General features: G+C 30.1%; 1 protein-coding gene across 1 annotated transcript; it reads left to right on the top strand.

Moving 5' to 3' along the window:
• The first annotated feature begins 378 nt into the window (after positions 1-378).
• On the top strand, positions 379-22,910 carry LOC136986568 (protein OPI10 homolog). The gene is made up of 4 exons (XM_067284142.1): positions 379-507; positions 7,905-8,034; positions 19,484-19,591; positions 21,995-22,910. Exons 1-4 carry the CDS (start codon positions 466-468, stop codon positions 22,300-22,302), a joined length of 588 nt encoding a protein of 195 aa, XP_067140243.1. The 5' UTR covers positions 379-465; the 3' UTR covers positions 22,303-22,910.
• The last annotated feature ends 4,993 nt before the right edge of the window (positions 22,911-27,903 follow it).

Here is a 27,903-nt window from a genome sequence, read left to right as displayed (position 1 = left end):
CAGAGAAACCCATAATGGGTCTAAAAGAATGACACCCACAGAGCGGACAGAGGCAAACAAATCAGGCTGTTCTATCGTGCTCGACGTACTGCTTGAGAATATATAATAAAAACAGCTTTATTTCACAATTTATGATCTACAGTTTCTTTTATTTATTATTATTATTATTATTTTTAATAAAAAATCTATACACATTTAAAATTTGTTTTGGATACCATAATAATATTTCAAACCCTATATTCTAAAATCGATTTATTTAATACATATATATTTAATTTTATGTATAGCTTTAATTTATATACATATATTTTTATTTAACAAGAAAATTAAATATTAAAATTAAATAATATTTTAAAAATAATATGATGTATTTTTGCGCGACGGTGTCGATGGTTGTTTTGATTTTAAGCAAGTGTGGTCGCGATGTTATGGAGTCTGTAGTAGGAAAGATATAAGTGAAAGAAAATGACTAACCCCATGTTTGGTGTCATAGTCTCTGGACGGCTGGTGGGTTAATACACTTATCCTAGTTATTTAATATAATTCATGATGCTTATTTGTGCTCTTAAAGAAAAAATGTTTTTGTTTTCGGTAGAAGTTACTTTTAGTTAATTTGTCTATAATACATCGTTATTTAATTTATCTAAAAGTAACTCCTACCAAGTTTCTATTCTGTTTAAATACAATATTTTGATTCTTGATTAGAAATGAGCAAGAATTTGTCTATAAAATTTCTTCTATAAAGAAACTAAGCTTTATTGGAGTGAATTTTCATATATTTAAAACTCGAGTGCTTTTTTAGCCTTCGTTTGGTTGTATTTGTCGGCTTAATTATTTCTGTTTTCTGCAGCTTGTTTGGAAAAGAATATGTAACGGAGCCGAAGTGGTTGCCGTGATTATGACCGTGGTCTTCTAGTTTCTTTATAAAGATTTCAATTTCAATTATTATGTAGTTATTTCAACATATCTAAATCTCCCTGGGTAGAGAGATATGTTGTTAGGAAGGGAGAAGTGATACCTTAGTGTTAACACTTTTCCCTGATGGGGAAAAAAGTCTATTGTTTTGGTTCGTGTTACATGCTAGCAGGTGTTTTGAAATTAGAATTGTATTTGTAACATCGGCGGCAAAAAGTGGTTCGGACGAGGCGGGACTAGTCGAACCTATTCCTATGGCCTTGTATAAAGTCGAAATGAGTCGAAAGTTTGAAGGGATGCGAGTTTTAAACATTAAATGTTCACTTCGATAAAGTGCAGTTTTCTTATAACTCAAGGTCGGAAATTTTTATTTCTTTTAAAGCTCAATATTTCTCACTAATATATATAAACTTTAAATTGATAGTTTAATATTTCAATACACTAAATATTTATCTTCTTTTTCCATCTACTTAGAAAGATGTAATTACTAGATAATAGGTTAGTTAAAGAAAGATGGGAGTAATTAATAATTTGATTATGTGTGTATTTCTAGAATAGATTAACAAATAATTTAAAATACCAAAAAAACAATTTATATATCAAAGAAGTTAAAAGTATATTATTATTCATAAATGTTTCGTTTATAAGTATTTGAATGAAAGCTTTTGAAATTTCTAGTCTAATTAAAAAGCTATTTTTGGTTTTATGTGTAATTCAATTTCAAATTCGTATTTGTTTTTTTTTTTTTTTTTGTATTTAATTTTAGCAAATGAAGACTTGTAATTTTACATATTCCATTAATTAGGACTCTAGTACTTAAATTCATTCTTTTACTCTTAAAAATGTAGGATAGAAAAAGAATGGTCAGTTATAGGTTTATTCACAGTAAATTTCTTTATTAGATAGCTAAATTTTTAAAGTTGTTTTAATTGATTCAAAGATGGAGTTGAATGAGATTAAATTGATAGCATGATGAGACAATTACTTATTCTTAGTTGATGTCCAAGAATTTTAAATTTTAATGAATAAATCTTATTTAGTTGTTATTAATTGAATTATGAAATACTTTCTATTATGAATTCTTTAAATCATCTATTTTCTTTTTTTATAAATTTTATTGAGGTTTGATCTTAACAAATATGATCTAATAAAGATAAAATACTCTTATTAATTTCACTGGTGTTAAATCCAAAAAAATTTTTGAAGTACTGTTTAATAAATTTTAGAGAGATTCTTCATTTGTGTATTAAATGCAAAATCTATTTCTTTTCTATTTTCGTAAATGGATAGATTTATTTGTAAAATGTTTTTCTGTATACAAATAATTATCATTTAAAAATTTTGTATAAGAGTAGACAAAAGTCTTAGATCATTCTTCAAATTGCTAACCTGGTAATTTGGTGTACAATTCTAATGTTCTAGCCATTTCACATTACTGTTTGAAAGATTTTCATATCAGAAAAGGTTATACTGGTGATAATTTTTTTCCTTACATAACTGTAATTCTTGTTTTATTTCGGTGATTAAAGTGAATTTTCTACTTATAAAAAATTTTCAATGGATACTTCTTAATCTATTTGATAGACGTTTGATAGAATTCTGCCTTGTTTTATCAATTTTGTATTTATTCTGTGTAACATTAAAATGAACTTTGCTTCATATATTAGTCTTTCTTATAAAGCACTTATTTACATTGGATTAAAAGTTTAGATATCTAATTTGCAACAGTAATTTTTATATATGAATAAAAGGATTTTGATTAACTTTATTCTCTTGAATATAATATAATATAATAGATTATGCTAACCTTGTAATCAGTACTAATATTCAAAGTTTGGGTAAGCTTTTCAGGTTTATCAAGCTTAAAGTAATAACGGAAAAATAATATATAAAGAAAAAAACAAAATTAAATTGTTAATTTAATACTTGATATAAAATAATTGGAGAGATAACAAAATGTAGCATTTATTTTTGTTAATTCTGGAACATTGTTTAAAAGCCTTGTCACATTATTGATAACATTTGTTGATATTGGGTTGTTCGGAAAGTTCGTAGCGATTTTTAAGAGAAATAAAAGAAATTGTTTTAAAACTAAAAATATACTTTTATTCCATTATGTATGCGCCATTGTTTTTAATGACGTGTTGCCATCTATGGGGCAGCTTCATGATACCCTCTTTGTAGAACTTTCCAGTTTTTCCCGCGAAAAACTGATCCACGTGGTTTTTGCAAGCTTCCAAAGTATCAAAGTTTTTATCATGAAGGGAATTTTGTAGAGAACGGATCAAATGGTAGTCCGACGGGGCAAGGTCGGGTGAGTAAGAGGGGTGGGGTAAAACATCCCAGCCTAGTTCCAATAATTTTTGGCGTGTTTGTAAAGACATGTGAGGTCTGGCATTATCTTGGTGAAACACAATGCCTTTTCTATTGGCCAGTTCCGGACGTTTTTCTTTAATTGCCATGTTCAGCTTATCCAATTGGGAACAATACTTATCAGAATCAATTGTTTGATTCTGTGGAAGCAGCTCGTAGTACAGGATTCGTTTCCACTCTCACCAGACAGTGAGCATGACCTTCTTTGGATGAAGACTGGCCTTTGGAGTTTTTAATGGTGATTCATTTTTCTTACCCCATGATCGTTTTCGGCTGATGTTGTTATAAATGATCCACTTTTCATCACCTGTCATTAAACGCTTCAGAAAAGGGTCATTTTCATTTCGTCTTTCAAGAGAATCACAAATGGAGATGCAATCCAGTAAGTTTTTTTCCGTTAAGTCGTGAGGTATCCAAATGTCATAATGATTCACGTATCCGAGTTTCTTTAGATGTTGAAATAAAGTACTGTTTGATGACTTCACTACGTCTGCAATCTCTTGAGTTGTGTAATGAGGGTTTTCATCCAATAATGCATTGATCTGGTCCTCTTCAATAACAGGAAGTCTTCCTGAGCGAGGAGCATCTTCAAGGCTGAAATTACCCATTTTAAATTTTGCAAACCACTTTTGAACAGTTGATTTTGATACAGCGCTCCCACCATAAACATCACATATCTTTTTTGTTGTTTGTACAGCATTTTTTCCTTTACGAAAAAAGAAAAGAAACAAGTGTCGATAATGCACGTTGTTTGCATCCATTTTTTGCAATGAGACAAATTAAACGCTATTTGAATAATCTTAACGGTTTTTTTGTAACGGACGCGTCTCAAGGTCATTTATCATAATATTCATTGGTTTGTACAATTCTAATCATTTTTGCATCAATCGGTGTCTCAACTGTCGGCTATCAAAAATCGCTACGAACTTTCCAAACAACCCAATACTTCCGAAAGTCAAAAATATTAAATTGTAATATTCTACAAATTGATAATCTGTTATTAAATTTATCAAATAATTTTAGTAAAAAACTACTACTATTAATGAATGACCTCAAAATAAACTTAAATCCAGGAAAAAAACATATTTACTCAAACAAATGATTAAAATAGCCTTCAGCTATCAGCTATTTTTCATTATTATTGAAAAAGTGTCACATTGTAATTTTAACAACACTCCTACTTTCCCAGCTTTTATGTATATGTCATAGGCAAATTGGAAAATCTGGCTTATTGTAAAGGGTGCTATCATTTTACAATGAGCCTGGCAAATTAAAAAATCATCTATTTGCTGTTTAGCTTGATATGTCTTAGGCATTTAAATAAATTTAAATGCCTAAGACAGTAATAGTATAGTAATAGCCTAAGACAGTAATAAATTTAAATTTATTACTGTAAATACCATGGTAAAATTCAAAGTAGACTCTTGATAACTAAGTGGAAGAACCAGAAATTTTCAAATTAATGAAATTTTGAGTTATGGAAACTACCATTACTGTAATAAGGTTGTTTACATCATAATACAAACAATATAGTTAGACTTAAATATCTTTCCCAAATCCCCTCTTGCTTATCAATGGAATGTAAAATTCCTTTTTAATTTTTGATGTAATTTGTTTTCCTCAAGTCTTTAACAAATACATTTCAGTTAGTGACAAAATGTTTAGTTTTCTTTTGTTTGCTACTTCTCTACTTTGGAATGAAAATGGTCAATACAATGGTTTAACTGGTCACTATTAGTGATGAAAACTGCATAAACTTTACAATGAAATTTGGATGGTGTGAATGTTATGTTCAAAATAAGAAAGTACATACAAACTCATAAATTTAATTGGTCAATAATGTAGTCAGTTGTCGAATCACAGATGTTTTTAAATTTTCAGAATCTAAAACTTAGAAAATAACATTTTTAAAGAACTAAGATTAAAATTGGCCAATTTGCATTTAAGAATAAGACACTTTAAAATTTTAACAATGTTTTGTGTCTGTTTGCTGGGCACTCAAAGACCAGCCTGTAAAATACCAATACTAATCTTCAACTTGTGATATAATCTAATTGAAAATACGAAAAAAGCACATAAAATTAGACATGAAATAGTCTCTAGATCTTAAATTTGAGATTAGTGAAATGTTAACAATTACTTTCATTTATAGATTATAGTAATGGAAAACTGTAGGTTTACTGCAAATTTTTTTAAAGATTTGAATTTGTTGATGGATAAACAAATGCATTTCTATGGAAACAATACAAATTGAAAGTGATGTATAATATAGCTGAATAACCAGTGTTTGGTTAGCTAAACAAAAACACTATCTATCTATAATTTAAATATTAAATTCACAGAAGCATTCACAAAACTTTGTGTCTTCTTTTAGCCTTGGGGATATTTTTAACCGTATTTTACATATTGAGGCGGAAGAGTAGCCTACAAAAGAAGGTCGACTCCGCCGTAAAGACAGTTATTTCCCGAGTGCGAAAAGGACGTTAAAAGAAGACACAAAGTTTTGTGAATGCTTCTGTGAATTTAATATTTAAAGTATGAATTTTGTCCTGGCATGTTTTAATTATAATTTTAATTATAATTATATTTTTTGTAAACTATCTATCTAGTTGAGCCCCTCTGTGTTATGAGGTCTGCAGTTGTCACAACCCTGTTTAGAAGAAACACAATGTATTGTCTATTTGAGTTAAGTTTGACTTATTGAAAATCTGTTGTGTATAAATGTATAAAGTAATTTTTAAAATTAATTTAGGTTGTGCTATCTATTTTTATTGTAAAAACTAATTATATGATGGTAATCTGAATTACTCTTATGCATTTTAAAGAGGTCAATAATTTACATACTAAAAATAAGTTTATATTCTGTAATTTTTTTTAATGTTAAATGGAATGATTATAAAAAATCATTAAAGTAACTATTTTCGACTTTTAAATATAAATGTCTGAACATAAATTGTAATTATATGAACTTGTGTAATTCTTAGCTTTTATTTAATCATATATATTGATTTTTCATGTTTTCTCGTAAAAAATTGTGCGTGCTATTATGAAAAAGCAAATTTTATAAATAAATGATGTAATCTAACCTATATAAATTTTAACTTTTAACATTGACATTACATAAAAATTAATAAACTTTAAAGGAAAAGTTTAAAGTACTGTATTTTCCTTATATATATTCAATTTGTTTAGGAAAACACATTTTGACCATCTCATAATTTTCTACTTTAGTGTATTATCTGTTTTTGTATTCTGTGGTAGACATATTCTTTAATTAATCTTTTATGTGCATTAGTTGAAATTATTGCCCAATTGGTTCAGTTTTTGTTAGTCTTTCTTAGATCAGTGATTAAAAATGGTTTATACAACTATTTCTGCCAATTGTTATTTCTTAAAAGTTATAATTTACTCAGTTTGACTTTTTTTTATCATTCAATATGCCATCAAATACATAAGTTCTGTCAATGATTTTTGGAATTGTCTTTGATTAAAAACTTTTTAAGATCATTATTTTTTGCCAGTTTCAGTTTATTATTGTACACTGTTTGCTTGTTTTAGCCTTGACTGCCTCTCTTACAAAAGATACAATATGAACTTCACAAAGTCTGCTTTTTAATAGATTAAGCCATCTGCTCACCACTGATTCAAGGGAAATAGCTTTTACTTGACTTGATTTTCCTTCTTTTAGTTGTCATTTTTTATTTTTTGGCTGTATTATTTCTAAAATTGTTAATAGCTATCCCAATTCAAATATGAATCCCAATATGAATTATAACAAACTTTTTAAATTACAACTTTTTGGATTTCTTAAGAAACATCTTGGTGGTTACACTTTGACAATGATGATAAAGATGCAGTCATGGACTTGTTCAGATCATTAAGTGTAAAAAATTTTTTCAGAAAGGAATGTTTGCTCTTGTCTCCAGCTGGGAAAAGTGTTTAGTAAAGAATGGCAACTATGTAGAAAAATAGCTTAGACTGTGTACTTTCAAATGGCTAATTTAATTTTTTTAATGTAATTGGGCTGCACTGTGAAAAAATTGTAGATCTATAAATTCCCACTGTTGTCCATCTGTCTGTCTTTCCTTAATCTCAAGAATGGAGATAGATAGATGAAAGACAAGACTAGATATGGAAAGCTTAGGGACAAGAGTCCCTGATTAGCTATGTATGAACTTTTAATGCAAATGGGAAGTCACGTTATTTCAATTAAAAAATTTTTCTCTAAAAGTTGTTAGATAGATGACCAGCATGACTATTGTTAAAGGTAAAGTATGATGTACAGGGTCAAACTGCCACTAATTTGAGGTGGAGAATATATATTTTGAGTTAAATAAATTAAAAATATGATTAAAAATTGCAGTCTGGCATTGTGACGATGCCACAATAAATAATTGCTCGTTTGTTATTAAGTTGTTATAAAAGATTTTACTTTACTTCTGGGACATATTCTGTATAAAGTGATTAGAGATAAACATTTATTTTAATTAGAAAGCATTAATATTTATCTATAAACATTTATTTTAATTAGAAAGCATTAATATTTATCTAATTTTTACAGTTTTATTATGTATAATTAAACAAAAATGATCATAAGTTTTTCTTTTTATTTTAAGGTACAAACAGATTTTCAACCTGTAGATGAAACAAAATTTTTTATTACAATTCCTGATGCAGATAATATAAATCATATAGTAGTATTTCTAACTGGTGCAATTCCTTTTCAAGATGGAATTGGTGGCTCAGGTAAATAATTATTATTATTCTTTTATTATATATTGTTTTATGAGATATATGTTTATTTGTAAAACTTTGCCTAAAAACTTATTTGAGACGTTTAAATTTGCTAAAATATAATGTCTTAAATGTCTAATAGCTTTAAATTTCATTGAATGTCTCTTCTATGTTGAAATGAAATTAGGGCACTTGTTTGGGTTTGATTTTAGATATGTTAAATATAAAATTTTTAGTTAAAAATAGATTTAATGTTTTAAAATTATAAATTTCAGTGTTAATTTGATAATATGGAAAATGGTTACTAAAAATAACTTAGGAATAAAAAGCATCCCAGAAATTATAATAATGAAGTATTCTTTAGTGTTTCAAATTAGAATAAAATAAAGTTTGTTTTATTCTAATGTTTAATTTCTAAAGACAGTTTTTTCAATAATATGGAAAATAAGTTAATTAGCTAAATATTTTCACTTTAAAACAAATATACTTTAAAGTGAAATGTGTTTAAGATCAATTTTGAAGATGTAATAGTTTGCTCTAAATGCATAAATCATAATTTCAACACACACAATCAATAACAATATACTAATAACTACTTGAATTTGTTATATACTGAGTTATGTAATCAATATTTCAAGATTAAATTGATTTTCCACTTGTAATATTTGATCTTTTTTTTTTAATAATTCAAAAAAGTTTCATGAGATATGAATAAAGTAAAAGGTCAACTTTTGATATTGCTTTAAACTTATTTGCTAACTAATTTAACTGAATGAAGTGCTATTAAGAATACTAAAGTCAAATACTCTATATTACTACTGTTGTTATTCTCAGTTAAATGCTAAGTAATTTGGCACTAAAGAGGGCATTAGGTCAGTGGCATAGTGTGGCTGTCAGCTGCCCGGGGTGGAAGAAAAATTCGCCGCCCCCTTATTTAGGTATCTCAATTTAAAAGACTAAAATATACAGTAATTCTAAAGAACTTTTCAGCAAGAACAATCATCATTATTGTGTATTGTACAGGTTCAAATTTTTACATGATATTATTATTATTTATTGTGAAATTTTGCCGCCCTCACTACACTACGCCACTGCATTAGGTGCCATCTCTTGCTAAATTTAATAATTATAATTAAACTAATATTTTAATAATTAATTAAAAAAGGTTCTGGAAGAAAAGAATTGGCCTGAAGCAGTATATAAATAACTAAGTATGGTTAAATCCAAATTAATAGTTCTGGAGCGAGGATCAAATGAAGGACCATGTAGCATAACTGGCAATGTAACCACATGGACATTAAGAGGGAGTTGTGGGTTTGAGTCCTGTTTTGGGCCAATTTTCTTCTAGAACCGTCTAAATTAATTATTAAATATTAATTTAATTATAAATATTAAATTTAGCAAGAGATGGTACTTAATTCCACTCTCTGGTGCCAAATTACTTAGCATTTAATTGAGAATAATAACAGTAGTAATATAGCTCAATATAATCTGGCAATCATTTGGCTTTAATGTATAACTATTGAGTTTAAGATATTTATATTCAGAATTACTTTGATGATGATGATTTGTCATCAGAATATATAACAAAGTAACATGCTTAGAAAAAGAACAAAATTTTAAAATTTGGATTTACTATATATCTACTGAAAATATTTTTATTTTGAGACAATAATATTAAGTAACTGAAGGTTTATTACTCAATAATAATCTTTAAATTTAGTGAATTTTAGAGGTATGAGAGAGGTTTTAGAGGTATTGTGAAGATCCTAAAATCGCATCGGAATTTCGATTATTTACAAAATTGCTATGTCAGGGAATTTCGGAAGTTCAATCGGATCGAGAACACGTGTCGGACTGTAAACTTGACTGAAGTGAAACACTTGTGCTAAAACAAACATGACACAGTGATGGACAACAGAGGGGAATGTCCACTGAGTGAGAGAGATGCTTTGTCATGGTGCCGTATATAAGAGTTGGGATGTACACAATCAAAAAAAAAGGGGCGAGGAGCGACTATGATCAAGGACACCTGTTAGATCATGTGAGCCCAGGACTGTCTCGGAGGGGGGATAGGCAGACACAGAACATCTGGCTGATCGGTCTAGCCAGATGTCCAAGAGAGGGGGCAAATGGTATAAATTATGAGCATAGTTATCAATGTTCGGGCGCCATCTCCTGGCCGGACTTGGTTTTCGTTTTGCTTACAAATAAAAGAACAACCAATCAGGAAAAGGGAAGAGGGATCCAAGACAAATCAAGAGGGGAAGATCTGAGGGAAAATCGCTTAAAAACCTCTGAATCAAGGTCGAAGAGAAGACAGAGCTTTCCACCTGCAAGTGTTCGTCAGAACGTCTGCCAGCCGCCCACTACGCTGACGTCCACCACCAGTTCTGTGAACTCTTCTTCTCCACAGCCCTGGAGCTTCATCATCCCACACCCAAACACCATCACCTGGAGCTCCTCACCCAGTAGACGATCTAGATCGCACCGTGTATTGTTCTTTTGTAAGTTCGCTTTAATGTTAAAATAAACAGTTATTGTAAGACACTTGTCATCTTTGCCTCTGCCGCCACCACCCACATAAGGTCAGTCCCTAGGCTTTTCCTGACGCGCAATTAACTTATTGCCCCTAAATGTCGGCAACCTACAGTATCGACAATAGTCAATGTTAAATCTAAGCTAGACATAGCTTCTAAAGACAGAAGCTATGTCTAGAAACTTAGATATAACATAGACTAGAAACTTAGATATAACATTGTGATCAAGACATAAAATCAAATTTAAGTTTTTCCATTATTCCAAAGTTTTTCAAGCAAATTTTTATACTAGAATCTTGTCCTTACATTAAAATTTTGATTTATTAAAGTTTAGGGGTGTTTATTAAAGTTGAAAATCCATTATATAATAAAGCAGGTTTTCTGAATGAGTATGTTAAAAAATTGACAAATTACTTAATTTGTTTTTACTTGTATAGAAACATTTGTATAATTAAAATTATGTATGTATGAGAAGTTTAATTTTACAGAAAAGTTTTCTATACAGGGTGTCTCAAAAATGTACTGACAAACTTTTAGGGGAGGTAGATAACATCTAAAGGAATGAGAATTGCATAGGAACTCATAACCGGAATTGTCAGGGAAAGTGGTAGTAGAAGTAGAAGATCTGAAAAGGCACAAGACAGTGATTAATGGGAAACACTTATTTGACATAGTACAAATGGCATACCAGTTCATAATGATACAACAGATGCTTGAAGTTTCACCATCAGACTTGATGCATGCTTGACACCAATGGAGCATTGATTGCCAGACAAGTTCGAACACACCGAGAGTTTGTTTAATTGTAGCAGCAGTGCAGATGAGTCTTGCCATGAGATCCATTTCAGACACCACAAGCGAGTCATACACCATAGCCTTGAGGCTCTCCACAGGAAGAAATCGGGGCTCGATAAATCGGGTGAGCGTGGGGGCCAGGGAACTGGTCTACCATGGCCAATCCATCAATGCAGGAAAGACCTGTTCAAATGCACACGAATATCCATTCCATAATGGGGAGGTGCCCCATCATGTTGGAACCACATGTTGTGTCTTATATTTGCTGGAACATCTTCAAGTAAGACTGGTAGAACCTGTTCCAGAAAGATCAGATAGTTCGCGGTGGTCATGAGGGATGGTAAAAGGTACGGCCGTCTATTGACTTACGGTGACATTTCCAGTTATGGGTTCCTACGCAATTCTCGAGAATTCCTTTAGATGTTATCTACCTCCCCTAAAAGTTAGTCAGTACATTTTTGAGATATCCTGTATATATTATTGCTTATATACTCACCATAGTTCTGAGACTTAATAAACATACAGTCAATATGTTTTCTTTCAACTGGATAAAAATAGTTTGTAAGAAAAACACACTTTTTTAAAAATCCAGCAAATAACTTTACTAATAAAAACGTTTTCAAATGGTTTTACCAATCTTCCTCAGTTAAGATGAAATAGATTGTGATAATAGAATGTAAATTTAAAAATAAACGATAAGCAGAATTCTAAAATAAATATATAAATACATAACTGAAATTGTAATTATGAATAATAAATAAATAACTACAGAAATAAATTAAACAATAAATAATAAAAATAGACAAATAAAAGTCCCTTAATAAATTAACATTCATAAAATGCCAAGCGGTGCCAAGTTGTCAGCATCTCTATGATTGATGCAACCAGTTTTTTGGTGCACTTTAAAAATCTCCAATCTTTCTAGATATCTCAGTATTTATATTTGATGTTGGTTTGACGATAGAAGCCTGCTTTCTAAATTTACATTCTATTCTCACAATCTATTTCATCTTAACTGAGGAAGATCGGTAAAACCGTTCGAAAATGTTTTTATTAGTAAAGTTATTTGCTGGATTTTTAAAGGTGTTTTTTTCTTATTAAACGTACAATCAAAATCAAAATAAATCAACAAATATTTTTTGGAAAATACATTTTAATTTTATCTAATTGTCTAACTAAACAAATAAATAAGTTTCTTGAAATGAAAACAAAACTTTAAATTTGACAAAAACAAAACATTTTCTATTTATTCATCTTCAGATAATATATCAAGACACCTGTTGTGGAGTGAAGTGTGGTGACAATTGGATTTGGAAAAATAATAACCTGTTAATTTAATTACATATAAAAGGAATTTTCAAATTAACAGTGTTTAATATTCACACGACATATGGATCAAATTTTATCCATTAAATTGAGATTTTACTGTAATTTTTTATGCAAAGTACATAAAATTTTGTTTTCCTCTGAATTAGAAGAGTTGAAAGAATTTTCCTTATATTAAATCAACTACTTTGGCCAATTTGATTATGCAGAACAAATTTAAGTTTACATAAATAATTTCTGCAGTATGTCAATTTTACATACAGATTATATTAATGTATAACCTAGATTCTCTCATAAATTTCAGATTACTTTTATTGAACTAAATATTCAAAAAAAAGAAATCTTAAGTCTGGCAAGATAAGTTTATTTAATGCTTTTGGTTTTTTTAAAAAGCCATCTTTAAAGATATTTTAAATATTTATTTGAATAGATCTGATAAAACATATGCTTAGAGATGCCATATTTTATATTAATTTTTTCTATTTTGGAAGTAATTCCTTCAACATTAACTAAATTTTAAAGAAAAGTTTGGTATTTTCCAGACAATTGATCTCAAACCAATTTAAGTAGGATTTTAGCAAATGATTCTAATCGTAAGGCTATGACACACTAGGCAATTTCTCACCCCGTAGACATCTGTGAGCAACAAAAACCTGTTGACATTTGGAGATGTTTAGGCACATGAGGAGAAAAGTTATACAATCAACGTTTCTTACCTGGTAGTTGTAAATTTTCGCTAATGGTGTGAAAGTATGTATCTTTGAATATCTTGTGATATTCTTTATTAATGTGGTTATACCATAAATTGGTATAACCACACTAATAAAAAATTGGTTTGTACGATTGAATTAATGAAATTCGAACAAATATTATGTAGTAAACAAATAAAATAAAATAATCCAGGATTATCATAATTTTACAAATTATGCCAATATTTCATAAAATAAAATAAAAATAAAACAAACAATAAAAATAAAACAAAAAACCAACACTAGGTTTAAATCAATCCCGGATTATTGCAGTATTTTACAATTACTCTCATCCGTCACTAAAGACTTTGAAGGGCTAGAAAGCCCAACAACATCGCTTTAATAGATGCCAATAGTTCACAAAAATAAAATAAATAGGACAATCGCAACATCAAACATTTTATAGATTTAATGAATCGTAACCCTTATGGTTTAACTCTAGAGTTGAAACAGCAAAATTGTAACAGCGTGAATTTCTTGGATCTCACTATAACATGTGTAGGAGGGGAAATCCACACCAATGTTTATTGCAAACCGACATCAATCCCAATCGTTATCCCTAGGAACTCGGCAAACCCTGGGCATATCAAGATGGCGATTTTTCGCTCTTGGATACAGAGGGCACGCACGCATTGCACAGATGTTTCTGATACAATTAAAGAACTACAATACATCCGAACAACGGCTTTGCAGCATGGCTACAGAGGAGAAAAAATAGATGCTCTCATCAAGAAAGATCATAACCGGACACATGGGAGGAATAGAAACCAACCAAGAGAAAAAGTGATCCTCGATTACATTCCTTTTCTTAAGCCCTTGGTTAAGAGGATTTCCAAAAGTAAGAATTTGCAAATCGTTTATCGACGCAATCCCTCTATATACAAGCTTTTAAGAAATGATAAGATGAAGTATGAGCGTAACTCCCTAACAGGAATATACTCGATACCATTAAGGGATCATAGGTTCGATTCTAAATTAGTATATATAGGGGCAACATTGAGGAATTTAAAAAAGAGGATTAATGAACACAAGCGGTCGGTGGAAAAATCAGTTGATAGTACAGTCCTTGCCAATTATGCAAAGCAGCAGGACATCACGGTCTTTTGGGACCAAGCCTTTATCATCAGGTCTACAAGATCGAAACACGCAATAAAGTTTTTTGAAAAATTGGAAATCCACAGAGTGCAGAGGAGTACACAATGCATCAATTATAGGGACGCTGATGGGCTTTCCACTGCTTGGAAATCTTTGTGTGACGGTTTGGACTAATTGTAGAATTACGATAATCCTAGAACTGTTGTTGGTCTTGTTTTGTTTATTTATTTTATTTTTGTGAACTATTGGCATCTATTAAAGCGATGTTGTTGGGCTTTCTAGCCCTTGGAAGTCTTTAGTGACGGATGAGAGTAATTGTAAAATACTGCGATAATCCGGGATTGATTTAAACCTAGTGTTGGTTTTTGTTTTATTTTTATTTTATTTTATGAAATATTGGCATAATTTGTAAAATTACGATAATCTTGGATTATTTTATTTTATTTGTTTACTGTAATCGTATCGTTAATTTACGTAGTAATTGTTCAAATTTCATGTTTGATTTAAAGAAGTAACTGATGATGGATGCTTAATGTGTTTGAAAACATTTTTAATATTAAAGAATTTAGGCTGAAGTTTGAATGGTTGTTTAATTTATGATATTGTCTCTTCAGTAAGCAAGTATATTTTTATTTATTTAAATGTCATGTCCTATCAACCATCCACGAGTGACTATCCTCCATTTTTATTTTTGTATTGTAAACAAGAGCTGTATTTATGTGATAAATCTATATGCGATCATTGGTTACAGTAAATAACAGAAGGCGCTTTGTCTCCCTACAGTCAGTGATTTGACTCCCTGATGACTGCTCTCCCACTGCCTGAGAAATAGGTTTTTTTTTTGTCACCTGGCAACGTGTCTCCCACAAAAATCGCCAAGTGTGTCATGGCCTATGGAGGTAAAACTAACATCGGGATCCAATAAACAAAAAGCTATTGATGCTACAACAAGCAAAATTAACATTCGGTTTAATGAACATTAGTATTTTATATATTAACATTGTATTCACTTCGTGCAAACTAAGTATAGCAAAAAGTTTTTAGCCCTTCTGATTGGCATCAAATTATTAACACTTTGTTCATATTTTACAATTATTTTTTCTTGGGAAACACTAGACTAATGGAGGAAGCAATGATCTGATAATATTGTCTGGTATATACAGAGATGATATGGTCAGTTGTAAAAACAAACTTTATAGATGTAGGCAACTAGTATCTCTTGTCATATTATGGTAAATATGAGGAAAAACACAACAGTTTCAAGCAGAGATGTAAATAATAGCTGTCAAAGTGCTATTTAGTGGAGACACACTAACAGTTGCAATCTGATATTTTTAAATACTTATTTTCACTCCCATAGATTCTTTGGAACAAATAAATTATTCTGTTTTCAAAATTCATTTTATCGGGATCCATAAAATTATAGTTCAACAATACATCTGAGCAATATAATCAACCTGCATATAATCAATCTTGGCTAGATCACCAGATTGAGCTTTTAAAATTTTTAATTTCTGATCATTCAACATCTTAGTCATTAAATTTAACCAAAAATGAAATATTAAGATTAGTAATTTTTATAAAAAGGAATTATTCTGAAATTATATTTTAGTGTATTATTCTGTTTACATCATCACTTTATGTAATTATTTAAAGTTGTTTTATACATCATCATTTCATTATTCATTTTGTATTTTTAGTTTTATTTAAAATTATTGTGTAACTGTTACAACTGTTATTTTTATGCAACTTATTTAAATTTCAAATTATTATTCTATTCAATGCCCAGATTCCTATTCCATTACTTGTGAAGATGATATAGATGAATGTATTGAAAATGCTTGAAATTAAGGTTTTAAATATTTTCATTATTAGTTCTTTTATTGTATTTTACTATAAGATGATTTTTAATAATAATCTAATTACTACATGATGATTGTTTTAAATATTTTTCTTTTTGAAATTTCTGATCTGCAGAGAAATTGAACAAAATAATTTTTGAAAATGGATAAGAAAAGGTATCAAAGTGCTTGAAGTTTCAAGAATAATGCTTGGAGATGATGACAAATTAATTTATTATTAGTATTCAGTAAATTCAATTATGTTTGCAAGTATTCAGAAAAATTATCACAGAAGATTTTTATTTCATATTGGCATCATATGCTAGTGGAATGTAACTACTTGAGCTCCTTAAACCCACGCTCGAACTCAGTTCAAGCACGTTACATAGCGTTACAAAGAAAACGAGCTTTTGGGCCCTGGAGGAAAAAAATTTTTTTTGAATTTTCGGATGTTTTCTGTCCCCAAATCTTTTTAAAAATTTTTACCCGCGCAAAAAAATTTTATTGCGATTTTAATTAACCTTTAATGATGCGCGATTAACGCTTAATTGTTTTTTTATGGGATTTTTTTTATGGAACTTCATTCATCCTTCTAAAGTTCTAGTGCGCCGATTTTACTTAGGTAAAGTTATTTAAAGCTATTTCTGATGTCAAAAACAACATCCAATAGTTTTTTAAAGATATACGAATAGTAATGATGGTGATGATATTATTATTATTTTTGGATGATAATTTCATAATTTATTTCAGATATATAATTTTACTACCCTATAGGCATTAAGAGTGCCTTTTTCCATGCCCATTATGGGTTGACCCAGTCCACAATAGGGCAGCTGGATATTAAGGGATGGACCCTGACATATCCAGGTTCACAAAAAAATTTCTGGGGAGTTGCTTGCCCAGATTCAGTCCTGGCTCCCGAGTTTAATATAATAATCATCGAGCTTTAAGATGTTTATATATATGGATATTCCAGTACCTGATCTAACACTTCGGAAACCAAAACGGAATAAAAGGAAATTTAAATATTTGGAACAGCATGCGGTTGCCCAACGTACTCGATCGTTTAAATTACGGAACACGTTCCATTTATTTATGCTGCTCGATTATCAAATCCAGAATTGGCCTGAGGAAGAGCCCAGGAGGGGCAGTGAAAACGTTCGCCATTTCGAAAAATAGTTCGCACCGGTTATCGGTTTTAGAAGATATTTAATTTTTTTGTCCAGTACCTGATCTTTGTGTCATCCAATGATCACTCGTATCGTGAGCAGGATCTTTGCACTGTGACCACATGTATATTGTTCATGTAGCAATCTATCAGAGGCTTATACTAGCCCCAGTGCATGTTGATTCATTGTCTCTTCACTGGTGCAAGCTATCTCAGCCAGGCATGTGATGATTTTCTGGTAACATAGACAGCACTAAAACATGTAGGTAGCCTCCCTGCTTTATTACTGAACCTACGCCTCCTATTTAAGGACTGTTAAGTCCAGTGGCTTGTGTTCCATTGCTGCAGAACTGTAGTCATCTGCTGTGCAGCTTTATCTGTTCAACTTTTGCATAGATAGGCCAATTCCTTCTTGGTGTTGCAATTTTAGTTTTGAGCAGTTTATTACAGATTTAGCTTAAGTTAATTTCATTCAGTTTTTGTTTCCATTATTTAAGATCATTTTTAATGATTCAAGTAAATTGTTCATAACAATAAAGCTATGTTACTAGGTCTGGATGTGATTACCTGTTTAAATTTAATAATTTAAGATTTAACTAAATATAGGTAATCAGCGCCGGATTAAGCCTCTAGCGGGCCCTAGACAAAATTTAAATTGGGGCCCCATTTAAATAAGTTGCTTCTAAACAAATCTTATATAATGTGACATTAGTGTAGCTAGCATGGGTGACACCCGGTGCAGATATCGTGGTGTCACCCCAAGTCACACCGTAGTGTCACCCTTTTTAACTCTTTTATAAAACACTATTGAATTGTAATATCTTCGCACTCGAGCAACTTGAGCGCTATATTGAATATGCGATGTCGCGACGTAGAAGTTTAGATTTAGAAAATAAATCATAACCATACGTCAGTACTACCACGAGATGCGGCCCTAGGAATATTTCTAGATGGTGCGAGAGATCTCGTGGCGTACGGTTAGCTGTTGACTTTTTTTTTTTTTTTTTTAGATAATGGCTAGTCGAGCGGAGCTTAGTAGAAATTGTTAAATACAGTTTTTTCTGTCCTATCGAATTTCTTAAATAATTTTTAACTCATTTTGAAACAGACCAATCTTCTACACTGAAGCCGGGCCCCTCCGAGTTACGGGCCCTAGACATTTGTCTACTTTGCCTATTCGATAATCCGGCTCTGTAGGTAATTAGATATGTTACATATTTTTTAATTGAATTATATCATTCATGCTTAAAACTTGCCAGTTTCATCATTTAATGACTTAATGTAATGAAATGTAGAGATTACTTATCCTTTGTCCACTTCATATTGATATATACAATAACTTGAAATTGCTTGAAAACTTTAACTGTTTACTTCTACTTAAAATATTTTCTAAATATTATTGCTCATTTAGGATGTAGGATCATTCAATAAGAATCTTAAGTTGGATAATTTAAAGCGTCTTTTTATAATGCAAGAAAAATGTAACAAATTGCTAATCTTAGTAATTTTGAAACCATGTTGTTATTTGTTCCATTTTTCAGCACTGTGTAGTGCAACCACTCAACCACTTAGCATTTTACATTTTAATTTTTATTCAGTTCAGTCGACTGAACTGAATAAAAATTAAAATGTAAAATGCTAAAGTGGTTGCACTACCTAGTGTTGAAAAACGGAAATTGCTAATTTATTTTGAATTTAATGATGATTTATTGTATTTGTTTTTTTTGAAAGGAAGTTATTAGTGAAACCAGGTAAAGTTCAAGATTTTTTATTCTTAAACGAAAAGTTATACTACAAATAAAATACAATTCAAAATTTAATAGTTTATCTTATATAAGAATTATGATAGTTTTATGAAAATCTTTAAAGAAATCTTTAATTTTAAATTGCATTATTAAATTTACTAACTAAAAAAGTTTCAGAAATATTAATTTTTTTGCTTTTTAGTATATTTTAGTTGGCCAGATCCTGTATCTCCACCAACTTGGCAATTTCTTGGTTACATATCCAATCAGAAACCTAGTGCAATTTTCAAAGTTTCAAAACTGAAAACAGGTATGCAGTTTTTTTAATTAAATGTAAAATTAAAAATTAAATTAAAATTGTAATACAGGTAACCCCCATATAACACGGTGCTTTATAGCACGGGTTCATTCTAACACAGTTCGGGAATTAAATAAAACCCTTGTACAACATGAAATGTAATAAAATCTGTTACTAGTTGATGGTACTCATGCTGAGAACATCATATAAGGTAAACAATCCTCTGGTAAAATAATAAATAAGCATTTTACCCATGAAAAAAATGTACTTTATAAAGCTGAAAAACTGGATTCTATCAGTGTATGCCATAAATGGCCACTAGGGGCGCCCCTAGCAATATAATTCTAAATTAACAATATAAATTATTTTATATTTTTACAGTATAATATTCAGTATATTGTTGTTTTTAATTTTGTATTTGCCTTTCGACTTGTGAATAATAAATCCGATTTAAAGAAGGATTTAACAGCATGTTTTTTAATTCTTGGAACCTAACCCCCCTTTTCGCACTAGTTCTTTGTTTCGTATAACATGGATTCGCATAACACTGCAATTTTTTGGAATGTAACTCCCGTGTTATACGGGGGTTACCTGTATATTACAGAAATTTTAGTAATTCAAAAATTACTATCCATATATTATAAATGTATATAAATTTAAATATTAATTAAAATAAATTTAGAAAGGTTAAGGATGGTTTAAATCTCTCTTCAGCATCGATATTGAACAGATATATTGCAAATTCCAGGTTTCTTGAATTAGCTTGTTCTTTTTCCTATAAGAAATTTTACATGAGCATATAACTATTATTTTATTGTGTTAACTAATGTCACTATATTGTGTGTACATTTAAAGGCCATTCTGTTTTAACCATATGAGGGAACTATTCAGATTAAAACAATCTATCCTTATCCACTATAAATTATGAGAAAAGACAACTAAATAGATATGTTTTGTTTGTTAAGAGGATAGTACAGTAAAACCTGTCCAAAACATAACTTGAATAAACTGGAAACCTGCCTAAATGGAAAAATTTCTTCAAATTAGAGCAATTTTCTGTTAACTTTTACTATAAGCTGGAAAGTGCTCCAATATAGAAATGAGAGAGATGTTTTTGGGTATGAAGAATGTAATTTAAACTGAATAAAACAGAAAATTAAGATTCTAATCTATTCAAATAAGTGAAATGGTCTCCATGTATATAGTCACACAGAGCATGGCAAATTGTATTTTGAAAACAATTTCAAACTGTGTTAGAGAAATGGTCATGTGCTAAGTGGACATACAATCTTTAGAATTAACCAGAGGCAGAATAAAATACTTCAAATACTTTTAAGAATTGAGAACTGAGAATCAGAGTGAATGATTTCTAATAACAAATGTAATTTATGAAAATAATTAGAATAAGGTAACATACATTGCCAATTTCTCTTTTACAGTTTTTTTTTATACTTTTTCCACCTTGTGATTACTAAGGTCTTTTAATTACCGTTTGTATCATAGTAAAGCAAATTATACATCTAAACCATACATTGGATAGTATTGATTTTTTTAAAGGAAAGTGTTGCATAAAGTAAATTTTCATAACTGTGTGAAAATTTAAGGCAGCCAAATGTGCATGTAGATGCATAATTTGCTTCAGTATGGTAAAACCAGTAATTTAATTTTGTAAATGGCTTAATAACCTAACGTTAGGGTTTTACCAATTTGTTTTACAAATGTTTAGATAAATGGGATATTTTGTTTGAATGTACATAATTTTAGTTATTACTTCATAATATATGAGTACTAATAAGTGAAAATGTGGTGTGGACTATCACCATAATCTGTAAAATCTTTTTGGAAAAACCAATTGATAAGGGCCATAGAAAGGTCAAATTGCATTCTGGTCAAGATTTTTAATAGTTTGTCAATACCATAATAGGCTGTGATAAATCTGTATTGTAGATGCATTGATCCTAATTGTATAACAACATAATTTACAAGCATAGACAAAGCTATTTGTATTTCCATAATAATTTTAGTGGTTGACTTTTTATCACTGTATATTTTGTTTATTATTATTTAATTTAATATTTTCCACCAATAAGTAATAGAAAACTAATCAAAAATTCTAGTGAGGAGATAGTTTCTATATTAAAACATGTACATTTTTACAAATGTTTAAATAGATTAAGTCATATTATATTTTAGATGTTTTAACATAAAATTCATTTTTTTATATTATAGACAACGTACAAGCATTATATTTTCTTAGATAGTATTTTAACTATATATGCATATATAGTTATTAACACGTCATGATAGAGATTAAAATAATTTTTACTTTAAATAAATTTAAAATCAATATTTTAAAACAGCATCAAATATTGTTTAATATAAACATAAATATATATTATGAATTTTGTTTTACAGATTCTACAACAGCAAATCCATTTGCCCCACAACCAGTCTCGCACGTTGCACAAATTGGAATATCAGTAGAGCCGCTAGTTCATATACAAAGTCAAATACCAGTCACAGATGATAATGCAGCTGTTAGTAATTTTATGGAATTTGCTACAAAAATGCTTGAAAACTTCTTTAATTTTGCATCTTCATTTGTAACAAATCCCGCAACAGTTGCACTAAGCCCAACCGAATTCATCCCGATAAGTGTTTTTCAACAATGGTATACAAACTTTCAAAGACGACTCCAAACCGATCCAAACTTTTGGAAATAAGAATATTTGTTAATATTAACAAGACCAAATATTTCAATTATTGAATAATTTTTCTAATGGGTAATTTTCATTAAACTTTAAAAAAAATCTGTATTGTTTTATATGCTGTGTACTTTCAGAAATATGCAATCATTTTCTTAAAAGTAAAATAGATCTATAGTCATGTGCTTAGATGAGCAATAATAATTTTTGCAATCAACCGAACAATATCAAAGGGTTGTGAATTAATTTCATTATTTCTTTACTTGTTAAGTAAAATTTTGATGTTGAATTCCAATTTTAAGTTTTAGCTCTTTACATTCAATTTCTAAAGTTATATGTATGTTTTTAATTATTTGAACATTGATGCTAATATTTCTTTGAATATAATATAATATAAAACTTTTTTCTAAATGATTATGTATTTTATCTCCCTAATCAAATATTCTCTGTTCAAATGCTTAATGATGAAATGTAAAATTTCTGCAACAAATATTGCAAAATGCTATATTTTATTATACAATTGAATGCTACTATATAATATTTATGTAAAATTAATTGTAAATCTTGTAACTGATATTCTGTAGTTGAAAAAAGTATTAATACTATAAAAATTTGAGTTTTATAAATATCTAGAACAGAAATTATTTTTAATGAACTTCCGCTTCCATATACCATACACGAACCTTTCAAAATAATTGTGAGAAAATTACATTTTTTTTTTTATTATGTTTCTTCATCTCTAACAATATTCATTCAGCTTTTACATTTGCAGCTGTTAAAATACAGGAAAGTATTGTGATTGTTTCAAATTTGACTGCGTGGGGATTTTTCAAACCTGGATGTTTTGAGATCCGAACCCAAAGACAAAAACGGGAAAAAAATTCCATTGACATGTGTTTTGTCTATTTCTTTTAATATCCAGGATAAAAATTAAGAAATGAAATTTGGCATGCTAACTTATATATAAGGGACATTGATGCTATTAAAGTTCGGAGTATGGAACTCAAGGGGTTGGAGAGATGGGGAGTTGTGCATCATATTTTGAGTGGTAATACTTAATGAAAATTATTACTTTTTATTGGCACTTATAATATTTTTAACTTATCTCTACCCTTGAAATTAAGTTTTTTTTTTTAATACTAAATAATATAAAACTAACTTTTTAATATCATTTCACTCTCAATGGCACCACAAGTTTTTAACTTTTATGTTAGTGTCTGTGTTTTTTTTTAGTATATAAAAGATTTAGATTTTGGTCCTAGGAAATTTTTCTAAAAATGTTCCAGGATTCAACCTTCCCTAAGTTTTGAAAAATTTAGTTTGATAAGTGTGTTGCAAACTTTGCTAATGAAGTTAGGAAAGTTATGCAAGTCATTACTGGATTTTTTTTGTATTTTGTAGCACTTCTACACTGAATACTAGAAATTTGGTTTTTAACCTAGTCATTTTTTATAGTGTCCATTTGTTAGAGTAGATATTTAGCTATGAAATTGATCAATTAAAATTTTATAGTTAATTTGCAACAGGATTATGTGATTGTATGTATTAAGTACAGTTGGGTGTGCTGGTACAGTTTATGCAATTCGTGCAATGCAAACAGGTTCCAGAATAGTAAAGCTGCCAAAGATTTCGGGTGAAAAGAAAATACTGTAAAAATATATTAATTTTTTACCGTCCGGAAGAATCGGCCACAATTCTTTTGGTAATTTTCACATACATACATACAAAAGGCATTTTAAAAAATTAAGAATACAATAGAAATTGGTTATTTGACAAATTAATTTTAGTAGTAGTGAAAAGTTTGCATGTTTAAAGGCAAGAAAAGTTATGATGTAAATATAAAATAATTATTAAATAAAGTATATTCAATATCAAATTATATTTTTAATTTCCCTTTTTATCTTATAAAAACGGACTATTCCATGGTCGTTTACAAGGAGAGAGGAGGTTCGGAGAACTGACCTTACCAGCAAAACATTTCATATGAGAATATTAAAATATTGAAACTAACAATTATTTCCTTCAAAATGCATGCACCCACTCTCCTTTTGCTACCCTTAAGAAATTTGTTTTAAAATACTATATACAAGGTGCATTCCATAAGTAATGCAACCAATTTTTTCATGATGTGATGATATGCCATAACTTGTTCTAACCTGCTGTGCTAGGTGGTGGAGGGTGTTAGCTTCAAAATTCGCCCAGTCTCATTTGCCTCCAAGCTGCTGGCGGGTGAGGACGTTCGTTCCCGTAAACCCCGTTTTGAGTTAATGCAATATGACACGATGGATCATTTTGTGGAGCAATGTTTATGCTATCAAATTTTGCATTAAACTTGGGAAGTCTGCCATTGAAACCTTTACATTAATTCAGCAGGCCTTTGGGAGCGATTGCTTGTCCAAATCACAAGTTTTCCGACGGCACAAGTTGTTCAAAGATGGCCGAGAAAAGGTCCATCAACCTCCCAAATCAATAAAAATGTGACACGTGTGCATGATTGTTTGAACTCTGACTGACGGTTGAGCCTTCGATAGCAGACACTCTAAACGTGACGAAAACAACCGTTTATTGCATTGTGACTGAAGATGTAAATATGAAAACGGTGTGCGCCGAACTGGTCCCAAAAGTTGACTGACAAATAAAAAGACATGCGAGTGCTCCGGTGCCAAAAGCTCTTGGAAATGTGTGAAAATGATTCAAATTTTTTAAACTCAGTTATCATTGGTGATGAGTCATGGGTCTTTGCCTTTTTGTCTTGGGGGGGTCATACTCAGAGTTCAGAGTGGCACACCCCAGTGTCACCCCACCCCAAGAAGGCACGCATGAGCAATTCCAGGATCAAAACCATGCTCATTGTCTTCTTTGACATCAGAGGAATTATCCACCATGAATTCGTACTTGCTGGGACCACTGTGAATGCAGCTTTCTATTTGGAAGTGCTCAAAAGAATGAAAAGGAGGGTCGTGCACTGCTGAAGTGACATCAAGGACATGTGGAAACTTCATCACGACAATGTGCCAAGCCACAGTGCCTTCATTGTCAACGATTTCCTAGTCAGGACCCATACCCCATTGGTTCCCCAGCCTCCCTTCTGTCCTGACCTGGCTCCTGCAGACTTTTTTTTGTTTCCTCGTTTAAGAGGGGCCACAATTGAAAACATCAAGGCTTATGTTACATTGGCTCTAAAGGACATTCTGGAGAAGGTCTTCCAGAATGCCTTCCAGGCCTGGAAACATCACCTTCACAAGAGTATCAACACAGGAGGGTGCTATTTCAAAGATTTTTGACTAATGTAAGAATATGTTCAATAAATGATTTTTATGAATTTGATTACATTACTTATGGAACACACCTTATATATAAACTTATAGTTTGTATATATGTATACACACATGTAAAGGCACCCTACATGTCAGTGCCAGCCCTGGGTGGCCCCATGTACTGTAGTGTTGACTTCAGACATTTTTCTTCAGGAGAAATTCAAGTTTGACTGCCCATGCAAAAAAAAAAAAAAAAACTGAAGAACAATTTTATATAAAATTTCATTAAAAACAAAACAAGATATACATTTATGGACAATGAAATATAATCTAATCTGCAAGAGAAATAACAATATACTTAATTAAATTAGTAGTACTTTTATTGCACTAAATAATAAAGACTAATTAAACAGGAATTAGAATGCTATGTACTGGGTACTTATATTTAATATAACAAAACTAATTTGTAATTTATAAAATTTTTTTTCTTAAGTTTTTTTATTTACAATGAAAATTTAAAGAAAAATTACAAGACATTAGAGGGATGAAGAATAAACAAAATATTTTATTTTTTCACTTTTCATATTTTATGAGCTGAGAAATTGTCTTTTGGTTGATTGTAACTGATCCTGTTTGAAATTTCGTTCTCAATGTTTAATAATGCCAAATTTAATAATTTTTCTTGTTCAATTGAATTTCTAATTCTTTTGAGGAATTAAATGATCACTGCTAATGCTTTGGAAACAGGAAGTGACTAATATATTTTTAAAATTATGTCCACAAATGCATTTTTACATTGGAATATCAAAATTCATAAATGTCGGTATGACATTTTCATAAACAGAATTGCTGAAAATTGCCTATTGTGCAATGAAGATTACTAATTTTGTAAGAAATACTTCACATTTTGATAAAATATTACACAAAATTCAGATTATACAGGAAGTTTTGATAACTAATACATAAATACAATTTATACAGTATGAGAATTGAGTAAATATTCATGATTTTAGTTAGTTAATGATCTTAATAACGTTCATTTTTAAGTTTGTTGGCCAATGTTAAATCGTAATGATAAAATTTACAACACAATTCAAGTCAAATAAGCCAAAGTCACTAATAATTATCGTTTAAAGATTAAGTCCATTTAAAAATCATTCATCACATCCAGAATTTTCATCTAAGGTAAACCGTCACATCTGGGTTGTTAGACAAATCCAGGTATTATTGTCTAGTCTGAGATCGAGTCACAAATTGGTAATATAATTCCCCTTTCACAACAATTGAGAAAGACTGACAATTTAATTTCCAAATTCTTTCTGCAATGCCTCTATTTGCTTGTTTTTGGCATTCCCATACTAGCAGCCTGCATACTAGGTCTATAAAATTAAATTCAAGTTTAAATATTTTGTCAGTGAATGAAGCAAATTAAGAGAGTGTGTAATCTATCAAAATGTGCTCTTAAAAGGCCATTCATAAGACAGATAAGGTTTGGATTACTCGGCCTTGCTGAAGCAACAGCAACAGAAGTTCCAGTTTACCTTGAACTTCTTTGGGAAGGTGGAGATCAAAGCCAAGACAGTTCTGCTGCTCTATATGTTTGGGATGCTTTGAGGTCTCTGAAGGAAGCCCACTGTTGTTTGGATATTCCAACAATTTGCAGAAACCTACTAACTTCTACATTCCGTGGACGATGATTTGTCTCCTCTACTCCACTCGCACCTCTCTTCATTTGGGTCTTTGTCCAAAGATCCTACCAATCCTACCTTCAAAAACTTTTCACAAAAATTGCAAAAACACTGCAACAAACACTTCGATATAACAATTGAAAAACAGATATGTTAGAGAGCATCAACAGTTGTTATCCATTGCCCATATAACTATTAATTTTGAAAATTCTGTTTTCTACACTTCGTTGGGACTTACCTGCATGATTTAAAATAATTCTATCTTATATAATCAGATACAATTCATGTGAAATTTGATAGTTTTCTTTTATATTCAATACTTAATAGCTAAATAAGAAAATTACAGCACACTTAAATTATTAACCCACTGTCATACAGATGTATACTACTTTATCCAAACTGAATGCTTTCTTTTTAATCAGTTACTTGATGTAAAATTCTGCTTAACTGAGTGAATTGTGAGAGTACTTTGTCAGCATAGATCAAAAGATGATTTAAAATCACCCAGACAAGATTTGTGAAACTCTCTCTTGAATATGGTACAAAGGATTTACTTTTTCAATATGAATTTAAAAAAATTATTATTTATAATGATTGCAACATTAATGTTTTAAAACACAGAATTTTAAGTTTAATCACTTTATACTGTATCTACATACTCCATAAGAGTTTTC

Source organism: Centruroides vittatus, unplaced genomic scaffold (assembly GCF_030686945.1).
Source record: "Centruroides vittatus isolate TY-2023 unplaced genomic scaffold, ASM3068694v2 scaffold_1152, whole genome shotgun sequence".
NCBI classification, from domain to species: Eukaryota; Metazoa; Arthropoda; class Arachnida; order Scorpiones; family Buthidae; genus Centruroides; species Centruroides vittatus.
Note: the sequence above shows the minus strand (reverse complement) of the source record. Positions and strands in the feature narration are given on the sequence as shown.